General features: G+C 46.1%; 1 protein-coding gene across 1 annotated transcript; it reads right to left on the bottom strand.

Annotated features, from left to right (window-relative positions):
- Window positions 1–5,246: 5,246 nt before the first annotated feature.
- On the bottom strand, window positions 5,247–10,030 carry LOC8035603 (nuclear transcription factor Y subunit beta). Its single transcript, XM_042289657.1, has 3 exons — window positions 10,019–10,030; window positions 8,997–9,264; window positions 5,247–7,195 (listed from the first exon to the last, which is right to left on the bottom strand). Exons 1-3 carry the CDS (start codon window positions 10,028–10,030, stop codon window positions 6,255–6,257), a joined length of 1,221 nt encoding a protein of 406 aa, XP_042145591.1. The 3' UTR covers window positions 5,247–6,254.
- Window positions 10,031–12,645: the final 2,615 nt, after the last annotated feature.

Below are 12,645 nucleotides of genomic sequence, written 5' to 3'. Positions count from 1 at the left end.
CACCTATTTATATTCGTGTTCTCAATATACGGTACTTAATGGATTTCAATATCAACTCGCACCGATAACATATGGCGTTCCGCAAGGTTCCATACTGGGGCCTCTATTATTTCTAATTTATATAAATTAATTAGAAAGGATTATTATTTTTATGCTGATGATACCAATGTATTTTTTTGTAGTGGAAATCTGGATCAGCTCGAGGAATTTGCAAATAGTTGACTTATTAAATTATTATTGTGGCCAAAGCGCAACCAGCTTAATCTTAACACTAGTAAAACAAAATATAAATTGTTCAGATAAAAAAAAAAAAAAAACATATTTTACGTACATTGAACATTTTTTTTTTTTTTTTTTTTGACGGGGAAAAATAGAAGGCGTTAAAGGGACACTTCAACGAAATTTGAAATATTCCCGTCGTGTTCAAAAATAGGTTGAATATGATCCACAATATCCGTAAATTACAATCGCACGTTTGTATTTTGAGCCTGGTGGCTGTATTTTTCGTTATAAACGGCCCCCTCTGGCAAGCGCTCGGAGAAGGCCCAGCGGAGACCACGTGACATCCAACCCAATCGTGACGTAGGTCGTCTCAAGACGAGCAAAGCTACGGCGAGGCTGACGTCGAGAGGATGGCCTAGTCGTTCCAGCCACTGAAACGGCTGCTTTTGTACAAATTTTGAGTGACGGGTTAATCTTCTATAATCTTGTAGGGGGACAATAGTGACTTCTGCGACACACAAAAGGCATTCTCGGGAAGAGGGGATTTCCTCCTGCCCCTCTTCTATCGTCGTAGCCGGAGGCGAGACAACCTCCGTCACTAGCTGCCAAGGTTGCTAGACGGGCATTACAAACGAGGCGTTAGCGACATCCACCAGGTGCTCTTTGCTAATCGTTTAATTCGTTTTAAAATTCCTTTTCGTGACTTTTTGCCAAGATATTGGTATGTTCGATTTGATGGTGCTTTTTTGAACACATATAGACCAAAAAATGAGCGCCGAAATTTCGTTGTAGTATCCCTTTATATATCACAAGTTTTTTGGTGTGTGGTTTGAAGAAACACTCCGTTGACTGTACACATAAAAAAATGAGGGTTGATATTGCAAGAGCAATAGGAATGTATATTAAACAAATTCCGACAATTACAAACAAAAAGGTTGAAACTGCAATTATATTATTCGCTTGTCTACTCACGCTTACAAGTACTGTATGTTAGTATGGGGAACCTACTACACAAACAAATAAGCAAAAACTATTTATTTTGCAAAAGTAGGCTGTTCCAATTTATTGAGGACCTTAAAAGGTACGAACACCCATTCCCAGCATTTCAAAAGTATAAAATATTAAATATAGATCAAATCCTGTTTCTTAAATTATATATTTTTATTTTTAATAAAACTAGGCAGAACCAAGCACCCTATATTTATATCTTCGATCAAACCTTGGCAAATTGCAGTCTTAGAAATGCACAGTATACGAAACCTAGGGTTCGAACTAATTACGGTACACAGCACCTCACATATCTCGTACCAGATCTACTAAACACACACCCGAACATAGCAGGAATGGCTCAAACTCACATTTCGTTTTTCTATAAAAAAAAAAAAAAAAAAATTGTAGATTATATATTAAATCACTCATGATCTGCGGTTAGTACGAAGTTAACAGTTATGTGTTATTGATTTATTGTGTCTGTTGTGGATTTTAAGATTGCTGTATCTTTGTACATTTATTCTGTTTATGTTCCTGTTTCTCCTCCGAGTGCTGTAAAAAAGGGGCGGGAGCCTGGTCAGAAGACAACTCGCCTTCTTTTGTTCCAGCCCCCCAGACCCTTTTTTGTGCCTGAAATAAAAGATACATACACACATACACATTTAATGAAAATGTATTAACTTTTCCGTGTGGCAGGGGTACTAAACTTACTATTTACAGTCAACTATTTTACTTCTCTATATGGGCTCGAGCTGCCCTTAGAATAAAATATAACTTATTTTGTAAACGATAATACTATTACCAAGATCTTAGTATAAACGCGGTAAAGGCAATAAAATAAGGAACTGTATATTCTGCCGGCAGCCGGCACAATAACCCGGTAAAAGAATGCCAGCAGTGGTCCTCTATTGGGTATCGTATAAAACGGATTGTGAAAACGGCTATTTGAAGCTGTAGAGTAGCTCACTGGTAAGGTGTCTGTCTGATGCACAGCGGGACCCCGGTTTAGTTCACAGTGTGGGCTTGTTTTTTTTTTTTTGTTTTTTTTTTCTCCTCGAGCATTTTTTAATCGTTTAACAATATTTACATGTCTTTTTTGGATTAACATTGAAAAAAAAAAAAAAAAAAAAAAAAAAAAAAAAGAATGTTCTGGACGAAACTTTGCTGAAATAAATGGTATGGGATTGCTCCCTTCCCGGGGGTGAATGGAGGACATAGCCCGGAAGCAAACTAATTCCGCCAGTTTCGGACGGCGCGTGTATCACTGGGGAGCGCGTACGGCTGTTCATTAGAAAAAATATTAACCCAATTGGCCCACGCACACACGTAATTCACGTACAGTCGGCACGGAATGAAACGCGAACAGTGGGTGCATGGTTTTCGCTAGATGCTGCACCACCTGAACCAGATGGGAGCTGCAAGAAGATGACTCCTCCTTCGATGTGTTAGACTCTTGCTCAGTGCATCCAAACCTTCGGTGTTGCGTCTCTAGGTGACTCAGCGTGGGCCGAAAACCATGCGCTCCTTGTTCGCGTTTCATTCCGTGCCGACTGTACGTAATTTCTAGAGCAGCATTTGGCCGTTTTATTTATTCATATATTGATGGCGTGACACTTTCTGCATCGTGCAATTTAACTGAAAATCCAAACAACTTTATTTTGGCAAATATCCCACGGAACCAGAAAACTCGAATAAAAGCGCGCTTTTTCGTTCGGCACGCCCAGTCAGCGTCCAGTGAATCCGTAGCGCCATCTTTGGATAAGGCAAAGAAACAAGACCGTTGTTCGGTCTCTCCCCGACAGCTGCCGCTCCACCGTTGAGAAAAGTAAGTTTATTATTTTCTTATTTTCTTTATACTCGGAATTCCGACTTGAAATTTTAGCACAACGATGTGACCACAGTTAAACACATTTTCGAAAAAAGAGGCTAAAGATCCGTCAAGTTTTTTTTTGAGAGAGCCATTCTTTTTTTGTGTATTCTTTGTGACAGTTTGCATACTAAAGATATAAGATACAATCACATATATCAAATAATGTGTCTATAATATTTGCCTTAATCGGCTCTCGAGAAGAAAAACGTTCCATAACACGACATCACAAAAGAAAAATATTTGAAGTTCGTGTTTATACCGCCACCGGTCTTTGAACAATAGGGCGTGGCTTCGCTGCGTTTCCATAGGAACCGTGCGGATCTAATTCAAGCCCCGACCAGAACGCCCCTAGCGGCAAACGGGTCCGTTGCATCGGGCATCTTCTGCCAGTCGCTGCGTTGGTTGTACGTTGTAGTGGGTTAGCGCTGTAATTTCTGAGATGGCTATTCCGCACCAAGAAAGCCCCAACAATTGCTGCGTGGTCGGCAAGATCGCGCACGGCACGAAGTACTACATCGTCCCTTCGAAGCCGTACGAGGCGGAGTACTGCGCGACCTGGGTACGACTTGTGCGTTCATACAGGTTAATGGTGTTTCTTACCTTCCAGTTCGCGCTTTGTTTAAGCTGCTGACGAATAATACAATTAACTTTTTTTCTCTTCTAGCGACGATGGAACAGCACCGACGGCAAACTCTAAAGTATGCAGCAAATACATCACCGGAATCGAGAAGCGGTCGCCCTCCTAAGCCTACCGTTGGATGTTTCCATCAGCCTACAGGAAGATAGTAAAAAGAATCGCGGAACGGCGCGAAAAAAAATCGCCCAGTTATTGTCAAGTTGATTCAGAAATAAACATACATAATTACCGCAGTCCGCTCAACGCCAACAAAGTTTTTTTGCGGGCGCGCTTAATTTTGTTTGCAGGGTACGGCGCTCCGTGACATCCACTTGTCCGTCGAAACGGACCTCCTTCACGTCGCACACGCGGCCAGATTCAAGAAACGGTTTTCTCTTCGTCATATTGGCACCACGGAAGAAACTTTCTGGATTCGTAACCGCCTTAAATCCCGTCGTAATCACCCCAGGAACACTGTCCGCTGTACTGCTAATCGCCACTGCTTCCCCCCGATGATTCTGCAGCGGCTACCGAAGGTTTCCGGATTCTTAGCCGCCCACTGTCCTCTGTGCTGTTCGTTGCTATTACTTCGCGATGATTCTGAGCCGGCGGCACCGGCTTCCGAAGGAACTTTCCGAACTCGTAACTGCCTTAAATTCCGTCGTAATCACGACGGGGACACTGTCCGCCGTGCTGTTCGTCGCCATTGCTGCCCGATGCTCCTGCGGCGGCTACCGCCAGGTCGCGGCGAACAATAGGCGACCGCCGCGACACGGCCGGCTTGCTCGCTTCCTATAGAAGTTAAGCCGTTTTTTTTTTTTTTTTTTTTTTTTTTTTTACTTTTTTCTTAGGTAAATTAACTCTGCAAAATTTATTGAAAAAAAGTTAGAAAATTGCTCAGGCATCATCGAAAACCACTAAACCAACAAATTGCATAACGATAGAAGGCACGCGAAGCATTTTACGGCTTTTTGAAAAACCGCACAATCTCGACGGGTTTTTAAGTTTCGGTTTGCTATCGGAGCGCATCTCGGCCCCGGCAGCACCGCGCCCCGTGGAGAGATAGTGCAACCAGGCTCTGCTGTGTCGCGCGATGACAACGCAGCAGAAGTTGTCATCGTTTGCAGCGCTATCAAAGGCATCATAGCTCGTTGTTTGCAAGAGCACTTGCTCAGGAACGGCCCCCTGCTCGCGGTACGAACAGTTGCAGCCCCGTTGTTTTGCCTTGATGGCTGACACATATCGTAATGTTTTATCGTAAAGCCGGGGTCACACTGCTTATACATCATACAAACGACAGTCTGCATACAGATTCGAACGCTAGTCACCGCTACATGCGTGTTTCGAATGCCGCATGGCAATGAGTTCAAGGGGAAAACTTGGCACGCGGCATTCGAACCACGGACATTGCGGTGACTCGTGTTTGCAGACTGTCTTTTGTATGACGTATGAGCAGTGTGTGACCCCGGTTTAAGAACGACACACGAACACGGCAGTCTGCCAGGGTCTTACAACCCAACAAACTTTTGTACACAGCGATTCTTTTTATTGCTTGGTACAACTTTATTAGAATGAAGCGACAAACGCACGTGCGACTGATAACATGGTGATGGAGGGTATGAACATTTTCGTAGAATCCTTTTTTTTTCGGCACTCCAACATTTGTTTTTCAGAGTAAAAACAAAATCAGAATCAGCTTGTGGACCCGTGAATTTGTACCCCGCTATAGGTAACATTCAGTATTCACTGTTTGCACGTTACTATAGAAGGATATGTTGCGCTACAATCGTACATGACTCAGAACCTGTTTGATCGTTTTCCTATACCAAAGCTGAACTGCCGCTTTTAACGTAAGAAGATTGATTGAGGTCAGTGAACAGTTCGTCCTTGGCAATACATACCTCTGTTCCACAGTTTATCAGATGCACACCAGCGTCCTCGCATATGGTAAATGATGTTACGCTATGGTTCCGTCGGTGGAGTTTATATACAAAAGTTCGTGTCTTTCCAAGATCTTCCAAAAGCCCATCGAACAGATGTGGCAGCTGCCGTTATACATGAGAACGGCACAGGTACGTGTACGTTGGAGCCCTAAAGATTCTTATATTCGCTTCTATTTATTAGCACTAAACATCTTCTGCCCGTTCATTAATCGTTCCAGACCTTCATTTGCAACGGAGATATAGATTCGATCTCTGAAAATTCTCTTTACCCAATCAAAATCAACCGGTGGGCTAGTTGGTTACACATATTCGGATGTACTGTGCAAAATGGCAGGGGCTAGCAGAGGAAGACCGGACAGAGGTTTTCCTTCTACTAGTCCTTGTTTATTTTGCTCTGCGTCCTTATCCACTGGTCTGAAGCACACAAAGAAAACGACAAGAGAAACGTCATATTGGTCCGTGCCGGGTCACCCTTACGTCGCCATGGGCATAAGAGTTTGTCCGCACCTCCACACCTTTGATGTGCGGAAGGATACGAAGCCACTTGCAGCTTATGGGCTTTCGGTCGGGCGTACCAAGATGGCCACTTTGTGAATCGATAAGTGTTGGAGCCTCAGTAGTGCACAGTGAAGCGATCCGTGAAGCCATCCTTCCTCTGCACGTAGTAGTGAGCTTGCGAGGCACTGGGCGACCGTGGTTGGTGGTACGGCAACGGGTCTTGGTACTGCCAGTTTCGTTGTTGCGGTGATGCCGCGCTCCAGGCGAGGGATGGCGCCACGGACCTCCAGCTTTTCTCTTCGACGTCTTGCGGCCGGTGGTGGTTCTGATGGTGCTGATTATGCTCTTGATGACTATGCTGTTGGTGATTGTATTGTTGTTGGTAGTTCTGCTGCCGAGAGGGTTGTGGTGGATTGCTAGGCCTCCAGTAGTTCGTTTGTTCGTTCTGGACGTTCTGTCTTGGTGGTTGCTGCCAGCCCTTCCCCTGACCATTGTCGTGCACTAGAAGAAGCAGTATTTTGGCCTCTTTACCATCCTGCTGTCCTTGCACGTTCGCCGCTCCCGAGACCGATTTCCAAGGGCCTTGATCCCTGTTCCACGAGTTCCGTTGACCCGAGTCCTTGTTCCACGATGACCAAGACTTCTGCTGTTGCTGCTGTGGCTGCTGCTGCTGCTGCTGCTGTTGCTGCTGCTGCTGTTGCTGATGCTGCTGTGGGCTTGGTTGAGACCGTTGAGGCGGATTGATGGGCTGCCACTCTTTGCTGCTGCTGGATCTGTCTTCTTTGGGAGAATTTAAAGGCTGAATAGGTTCCTTCCAGGTTGTCACTGACTGTACTTTTGCATGCGGTGGTAGCGGCTTGTCCAAAGCAATCAGGATAATAGGAAGCTGCTTGTCCACTTGTAAGTTGTAACTGGTCTTGTCGGGCGGCGTCGGTGGCTGTGGGGACTTGTCTAGGGATTGAAGGGGTTGTTCTTGCGGAATTCTCAGCAGGATCACCAGCTTCTTGAGCTCGTGCTGCTGATCCAGCTCGGCTGGTTGTTGGGACTTGGGAGAGACTGTACGAAAGGTTCAATTGGTTACTTCTCTTAAGCGGATACGCACCTAGCACTGTTTTGCGGATAATGACAAACTGAAGTTTTAAAAGATACATGTTCGTCTATCTGCATCAGTAGGCTTGTTAAAGGGATTACGCGTCTATATGGAGTGTGACAATAGAACGTGCCACCTTTAACTGTGATCGCGATTGCGTTTCTCAATTCAGGCACGCCAAATGAGGCTTCTGGAGGTTTTACATTTTTAAAGGCAGAATTTTGCAAAGTCACAACAAAGCCAGGCGTTCACAGGAACTAAATACAGGCAATATGTGAAGATAAGAACTCTGTCACAGACAAGCTAGTTCACAAAAAAGTTTAAAAAAGAGGGGGTGTAAACAAACGTTCGATAGACCCTCTTCAAAAGTCCGCGTCATCGCCTGTCCGCCATTGCTTGACCGCATACTCTGAACAAGGGCTGGACACGAGGACTGTGACAGCGTTCGGCATGAGCTCGGCTCAGCTCGTCTTGTAATGAACACGAGTGCTACGTAGCACTCGTGTTCAATAATCTGATGAAATCACGTGCATTGTGCCCAAGAAAAATCGATGACCAATGTTGCTTGATGCACTTCTGAAAAGGGTCTATTGAGAGAAATCCTTGTATATATATATATATATATATATATATATATATATATATATATATATATATATATATATATATATAATGTTTAAATTTCTGGTGAAAGGTAATCATTAAGGCAAATTTAGAAAAACCGTGACCGAGATATGCTTTTTTGCATAAATACAGTTTTAAAGTGTGTATGTGCTCGAAAGGACCTTATAAATATTCCATGTTAATGGATTATAAGTGATACGATTCGCAAAGAAATACTGAAAGTTTAGAGGCACCAGATCATTTCAAAAAGCCCTCTCTTGCTTCTAAGTTGACACTATTACTCAGGGAACTGAATTCTTGTGTGGATGTGATTTATTCACTTCTTTTTTTTTTTTTGCATGCTATTCCAGCATTGTGGTATCAGTGATTCCGTGCATGGAAGTTAAAGGCCGACCAACAAGCAGGAGAGAGGAAACTCTTTATCAGTTCCTCCTTTCCTTTCGAGAAAAGGGGAGACCCTCCTTTTTGCGGAAAGTAGCTCAGAGATCCGCTGCTGTGGGGAGAGAAGGAGAGAAGAGTGCAAGAGGGAATGGAGAAAAGAAAACTGGGAACCGGTTTTCTGCCCGGCAGAAGAGGATTCTGTAGGTCAGCCTTTAAAGGGGTCTTGAAACGATATCGGGTTGCAATGTTTATGACTTAAACACACAAACGCAGCGCAGTGTTTGTGCGCGTTTTCTCTTTATCCTTGTCTTTCTTTGCGCCGTTTCATACACGGCTTGCCCGTGACGTCGTAGCACCGTGCTAGTGGTCATTCCCACTTGTTGGTTAGAAAAGCAAATTAGGTGGGGCGCAAAGTTTGATGCAGAAAGTGCGCGCTCAGCTGCAAAGCCTCCACCAATGGTCGCGGGTGTGACGTCATTACAAGCCATGTTTAGACGTTAAAGGCGGACGACCAGTTCGCGCTTTCCACGCTTCCTCCTCTCCCCCTTCTACCTTTTCCACCGTTGCCTGTTTCCTCCTCCTCCCCCATAGTGAGGAGGATCTTCTGCCTTGCAGAATCTCGAGTCTGGTCGTCGGCCTTTAAGGACGGACGGGTTACAGGTAACTGGACCGGCTCCGGTATCGCCTGGTATACCGCTCGTGGTCCTCACCCCGTTCAACTACGAATAAAGTATTTCCGTCTTCGCCTCCTCCTGAACCAACCCTGCTGCGGCGCTGCGGACCGGAACGGCACTGGCGGTGCCGGCATGGGCCCGTTAGGCCTAGTCTGGTGGTTACCGCCGCTCGCGACGGTGTACTGCGCCGGGATGGGCACGTGCACGACGAACGCCTTGGTCAGCTTGGGCTCGATGCCGACGGCGTTCGGAGGCGACGACGACGTCTGCTGCCACGGCGGTCTCTGGTAGCCGCCGGCCTGGACCGAGTTCAGCAACGCTGCTGTCAACAGCGCCAGGACGGCGCCTGGGCTGAGCTGCGGGGGAGAAAGGAGACGGCGTCGGAGACCGAGGTCAGGTCCGCGTGACGTCCGAGAAGAAATCGACGCATGCACAGAGAAAGCTCCGAGTTTAACCCAAGGTGCATTGAGGGGGTGCACTTTTGCTGATTAAATCATTAAACAAAACTCCCTATTGAAAAAAACAAACAAAAAAAAAAACACGATATTAAGCCAATATATTATTTCAATAACTGATATCCTCTTCGTCTACTGAGTGGTCTAAGCTCTGATCGCGTGTAGGCCAGTGCCCGAAATCGTAGCCCCCAGCGATAAAAATGGGAAATAAATAATGACCTCAAACGCATGGTTCCTGTGTAGAAAGAACCTGCGCATAAAACAAGATCTTTTGTTTTTTTTTAGGGGCGAAGCTCCCTAAAAGAGAAAAAAAAAATACAGGAGAGGCCGCTGCGCTCAAATGCGTATATAATCGCGTTAAAGTTTGCATGCATTGGCTCAACGTTTATAGACGAGAGGACACTGCGGTCAAATGCTCAAATGCATATATAACTACGATCCATACCACACATTCTCTTTCTGACATGGACCGTTGACTTAACAGTTCGAAACGCAACCCGGAACTCAGCACTACCTATATGAGCAATAAAAAAAAAAAAAAATCAGCACCATCAGCACTACCTATTAACAATAAAATCAGTATCATCAGCACCACCAGAGCTTCGCCCCAATCAACATCATTCACCATGTGGAGATGCGGCCTCTCTCGTTTTACTCGTCTTGGCATCAGAGTTGGGCTGCCCCGAGTTGGTCTTGGAGCTTCGTGACTATGCGTTTTTGACGTTGTTGCACTAAGCTATGTGCGAAGGTTTCTAACAAACGAAAAAAAAAAAGAAAAAAGAAAAGGAAAACGGAGTCTTGCTAAAAGCGCAGCCGCCCTGCTGTGTCCTGACGTCAGCGTAAAGAAACATGGCGGCGCCCACGGCACAGAGCGTGCAGACACTAAGTATGTACGTAGCTCCTTTCTTTCTGTGAAATCTCTGACGGCGCTCATGCGTCCGTACGGCTCAATGAATCGGCGTTTTTCCCCTGGGTGATGATAAGAGCTGTAAAGGTCCAGAGCCAGAGCTAGGCAGATCGAAATATCGAATGCTCCGTTTGAAGTTGAATTTGATCATATAGATGGAGTTAGCCAATCGAGTAGCGGCAAAAATGCATCGTCACGGGGCGCGTTTTTTTTTTTTTGGTCTGCTGTTATAGGGTGAAGTAATTACCCACAGAAAAAAAAAAGTGGGGGATCACGGTGCACTCTTGAACCGTGATCTGGCACTCTTACACCGTGAACGGATCGCAAAAAACAAGCCCCGCGCATGCGCTATTTTTATTTTTTTTAATTATTACCGTCAGTCAATTTTCGGAAAACACTCGCGCTCCTCCAGCTGCCGAGAGCGGACCTGAAATGTTGGCCTCTCCCGAAGATGAGCCGTCGATTGACGACGAACGTCCGACCACCGTGGAGCAACTCAAGAGCTGCTTCCTAAAGAGCGGCATCGACGTCGACAACCCCTGCACGGCCACGTCCGCCTCGGATTCGACGTCCACTGTGAGACAGTGCTGGGTCCTTCGCAGCCTCGACATTTGGAACAGATTCCTGCACGCCAACGGTGTTGAACTAATGGAGGACTTGCCGAATCGACTAAAGGTACAAACTTTCGTCTCTTACCCTGTGCGTGACAAGGACTACCACGCTGTAAGTGCTTTTCTCGTGTCCAGACTGCTCAACTACCACTCTTGCGTTCACTCCGTCGAATTAGACCACGTGAGCACGCTCTTCGGTCGCGAAACAGTGGCTTTTGGCAGTGTAGCCACCAATCAGGGCATCGAGAAGATCACGCTGGCAGACGAGGGGAAGTTACAACGCAAGAGCAAGCAGAAGGCGCACAAGTTGATCAGTACACTGGTCGGGGGCAATCTCCGCTCTATCCGGTTTGATTCAATGTATCTGTTTAACATCCCTCGGAAAGCGTTGTGCGACGCCCTGGCCAACTCTTCTCGGCTCGTCGAACTTTTCTTGTGCGACAACGGACTTACTGCGGATGGCACCATTGACATCTTGAGCGCCCTCATGGCTTCGACCACCCTGACCTGTCTTAGCCTCGATAACAACAATGTGGCGTCGAAAGGTGCAGGTTTCATAGCTAAGCTGCTCAAAACCAACACGCCGTTGGTGACATTGAGCTTAAACAAAACAAGGCTAGGTTCGAAAGGCACTGCTTACATCGCCGAAGCTTTGGAAACAAACAAAACTCTTGAGGTCCTCAAGCTGGGATGGAACAACCTCCGTTGTGCTGGTACTTGTAAGTTGTGCAAAGCGCTGAAGACTAACTGTACACTGCTCCATCTCGATCTCCAGGGAAACTATTTTGGGAACGAAGAAGCAATTGCGATCGCCGAGATGCTCAAATGCAATAGGTCACTGCAAGAGCTTAACTTGCGCTCGTCTGTGTCTGATAACTCTAGCATGCTTGCCATTGCCGGTGCCCTCGTTACCAATCGTAGCCTTGTAAAACTGTCCCTGGGAGGGTACATGGTTCCCGGAGAAGGGGTAGGAGCGCTCGTACGGTCTCTTGAGGTTAACAACACGTTAACAAAACTGAGCTGTGGCGAACTGCCGTGCTACATGGAATGCATGCAGTTTATCAACTTCACAAATGCCCTGGCGCTAAATCGGCCTCTAGTAGAACTAGAAACTGTACTGGCGCATTTGGTCGCAGTAAGACAACTGTCGCATGTAGTTAAATTCCACCCAACTCTGCGTCGTCTCTCCGTCAAGAATGTTCGTCCCTACGCCATCGGGGATATGGCCCAGCTTTTCACCGCTTTGATCTGCAACACAACCCTACAGGAACTGGAGGCGCGTGGCCTGCAGAGCGTCAACGAGATCGAGTGTCTCGCATCTCTCATCGCAATGACGAGCAGCGTTCGCTCAGTAACTCTTGACGTATGCCCTTCTTGCACCGATTATTTAGTCATCGTTATGCGTGGGCTGTCCCATAACAACAGCATCTGGAGGTTCAACTGCAGCATCAAGAAGCTGACAGTGCCATTGTCCGAAGAGATCGCTTATATGCTGACAAAAAATTCTACACTCAGCCACCTCTTACTCAACGATGCCGTAGCAGGTGAAGACTGCCTCATGACCCTTGCAAATGCGATGGATTTGAATCGGAGCCTTCAACAACTTGGCGTCATTTACCCAACGGCCAGCTTCGCAGGTATCTGCATTCGTGGATGCCTCCGAAGAAATGCTTCCGTGATGGCACGAGCCGTGGACTTTGCACTCAGGAAAGTAGCAGACAAAAAATCTGCCCAAGCTTTCGAGTTACACCAAAAGAATGAACA

This window comes from Ixodes scapularis, unplaced genomic scaffold, assembly GCF_016920785.2.
Source record: "Ixodes scapularis isolate PalLabHiFi unplaced genomic scaffold, ASM1692078v2 PGA_scaffold13__105_contigs__length_92229423, whole genome shotgun sequence".
Classification (NCBI taxonomy): Eukaryota; Metazoa; Arthropoda; class Arachnida; order Ixodida; family Ixodidae; genus Ixodes; species Ixodes scapularis.
This window is presented reverse-complemented; position numbering and strand designations above follow the sequence as displayed.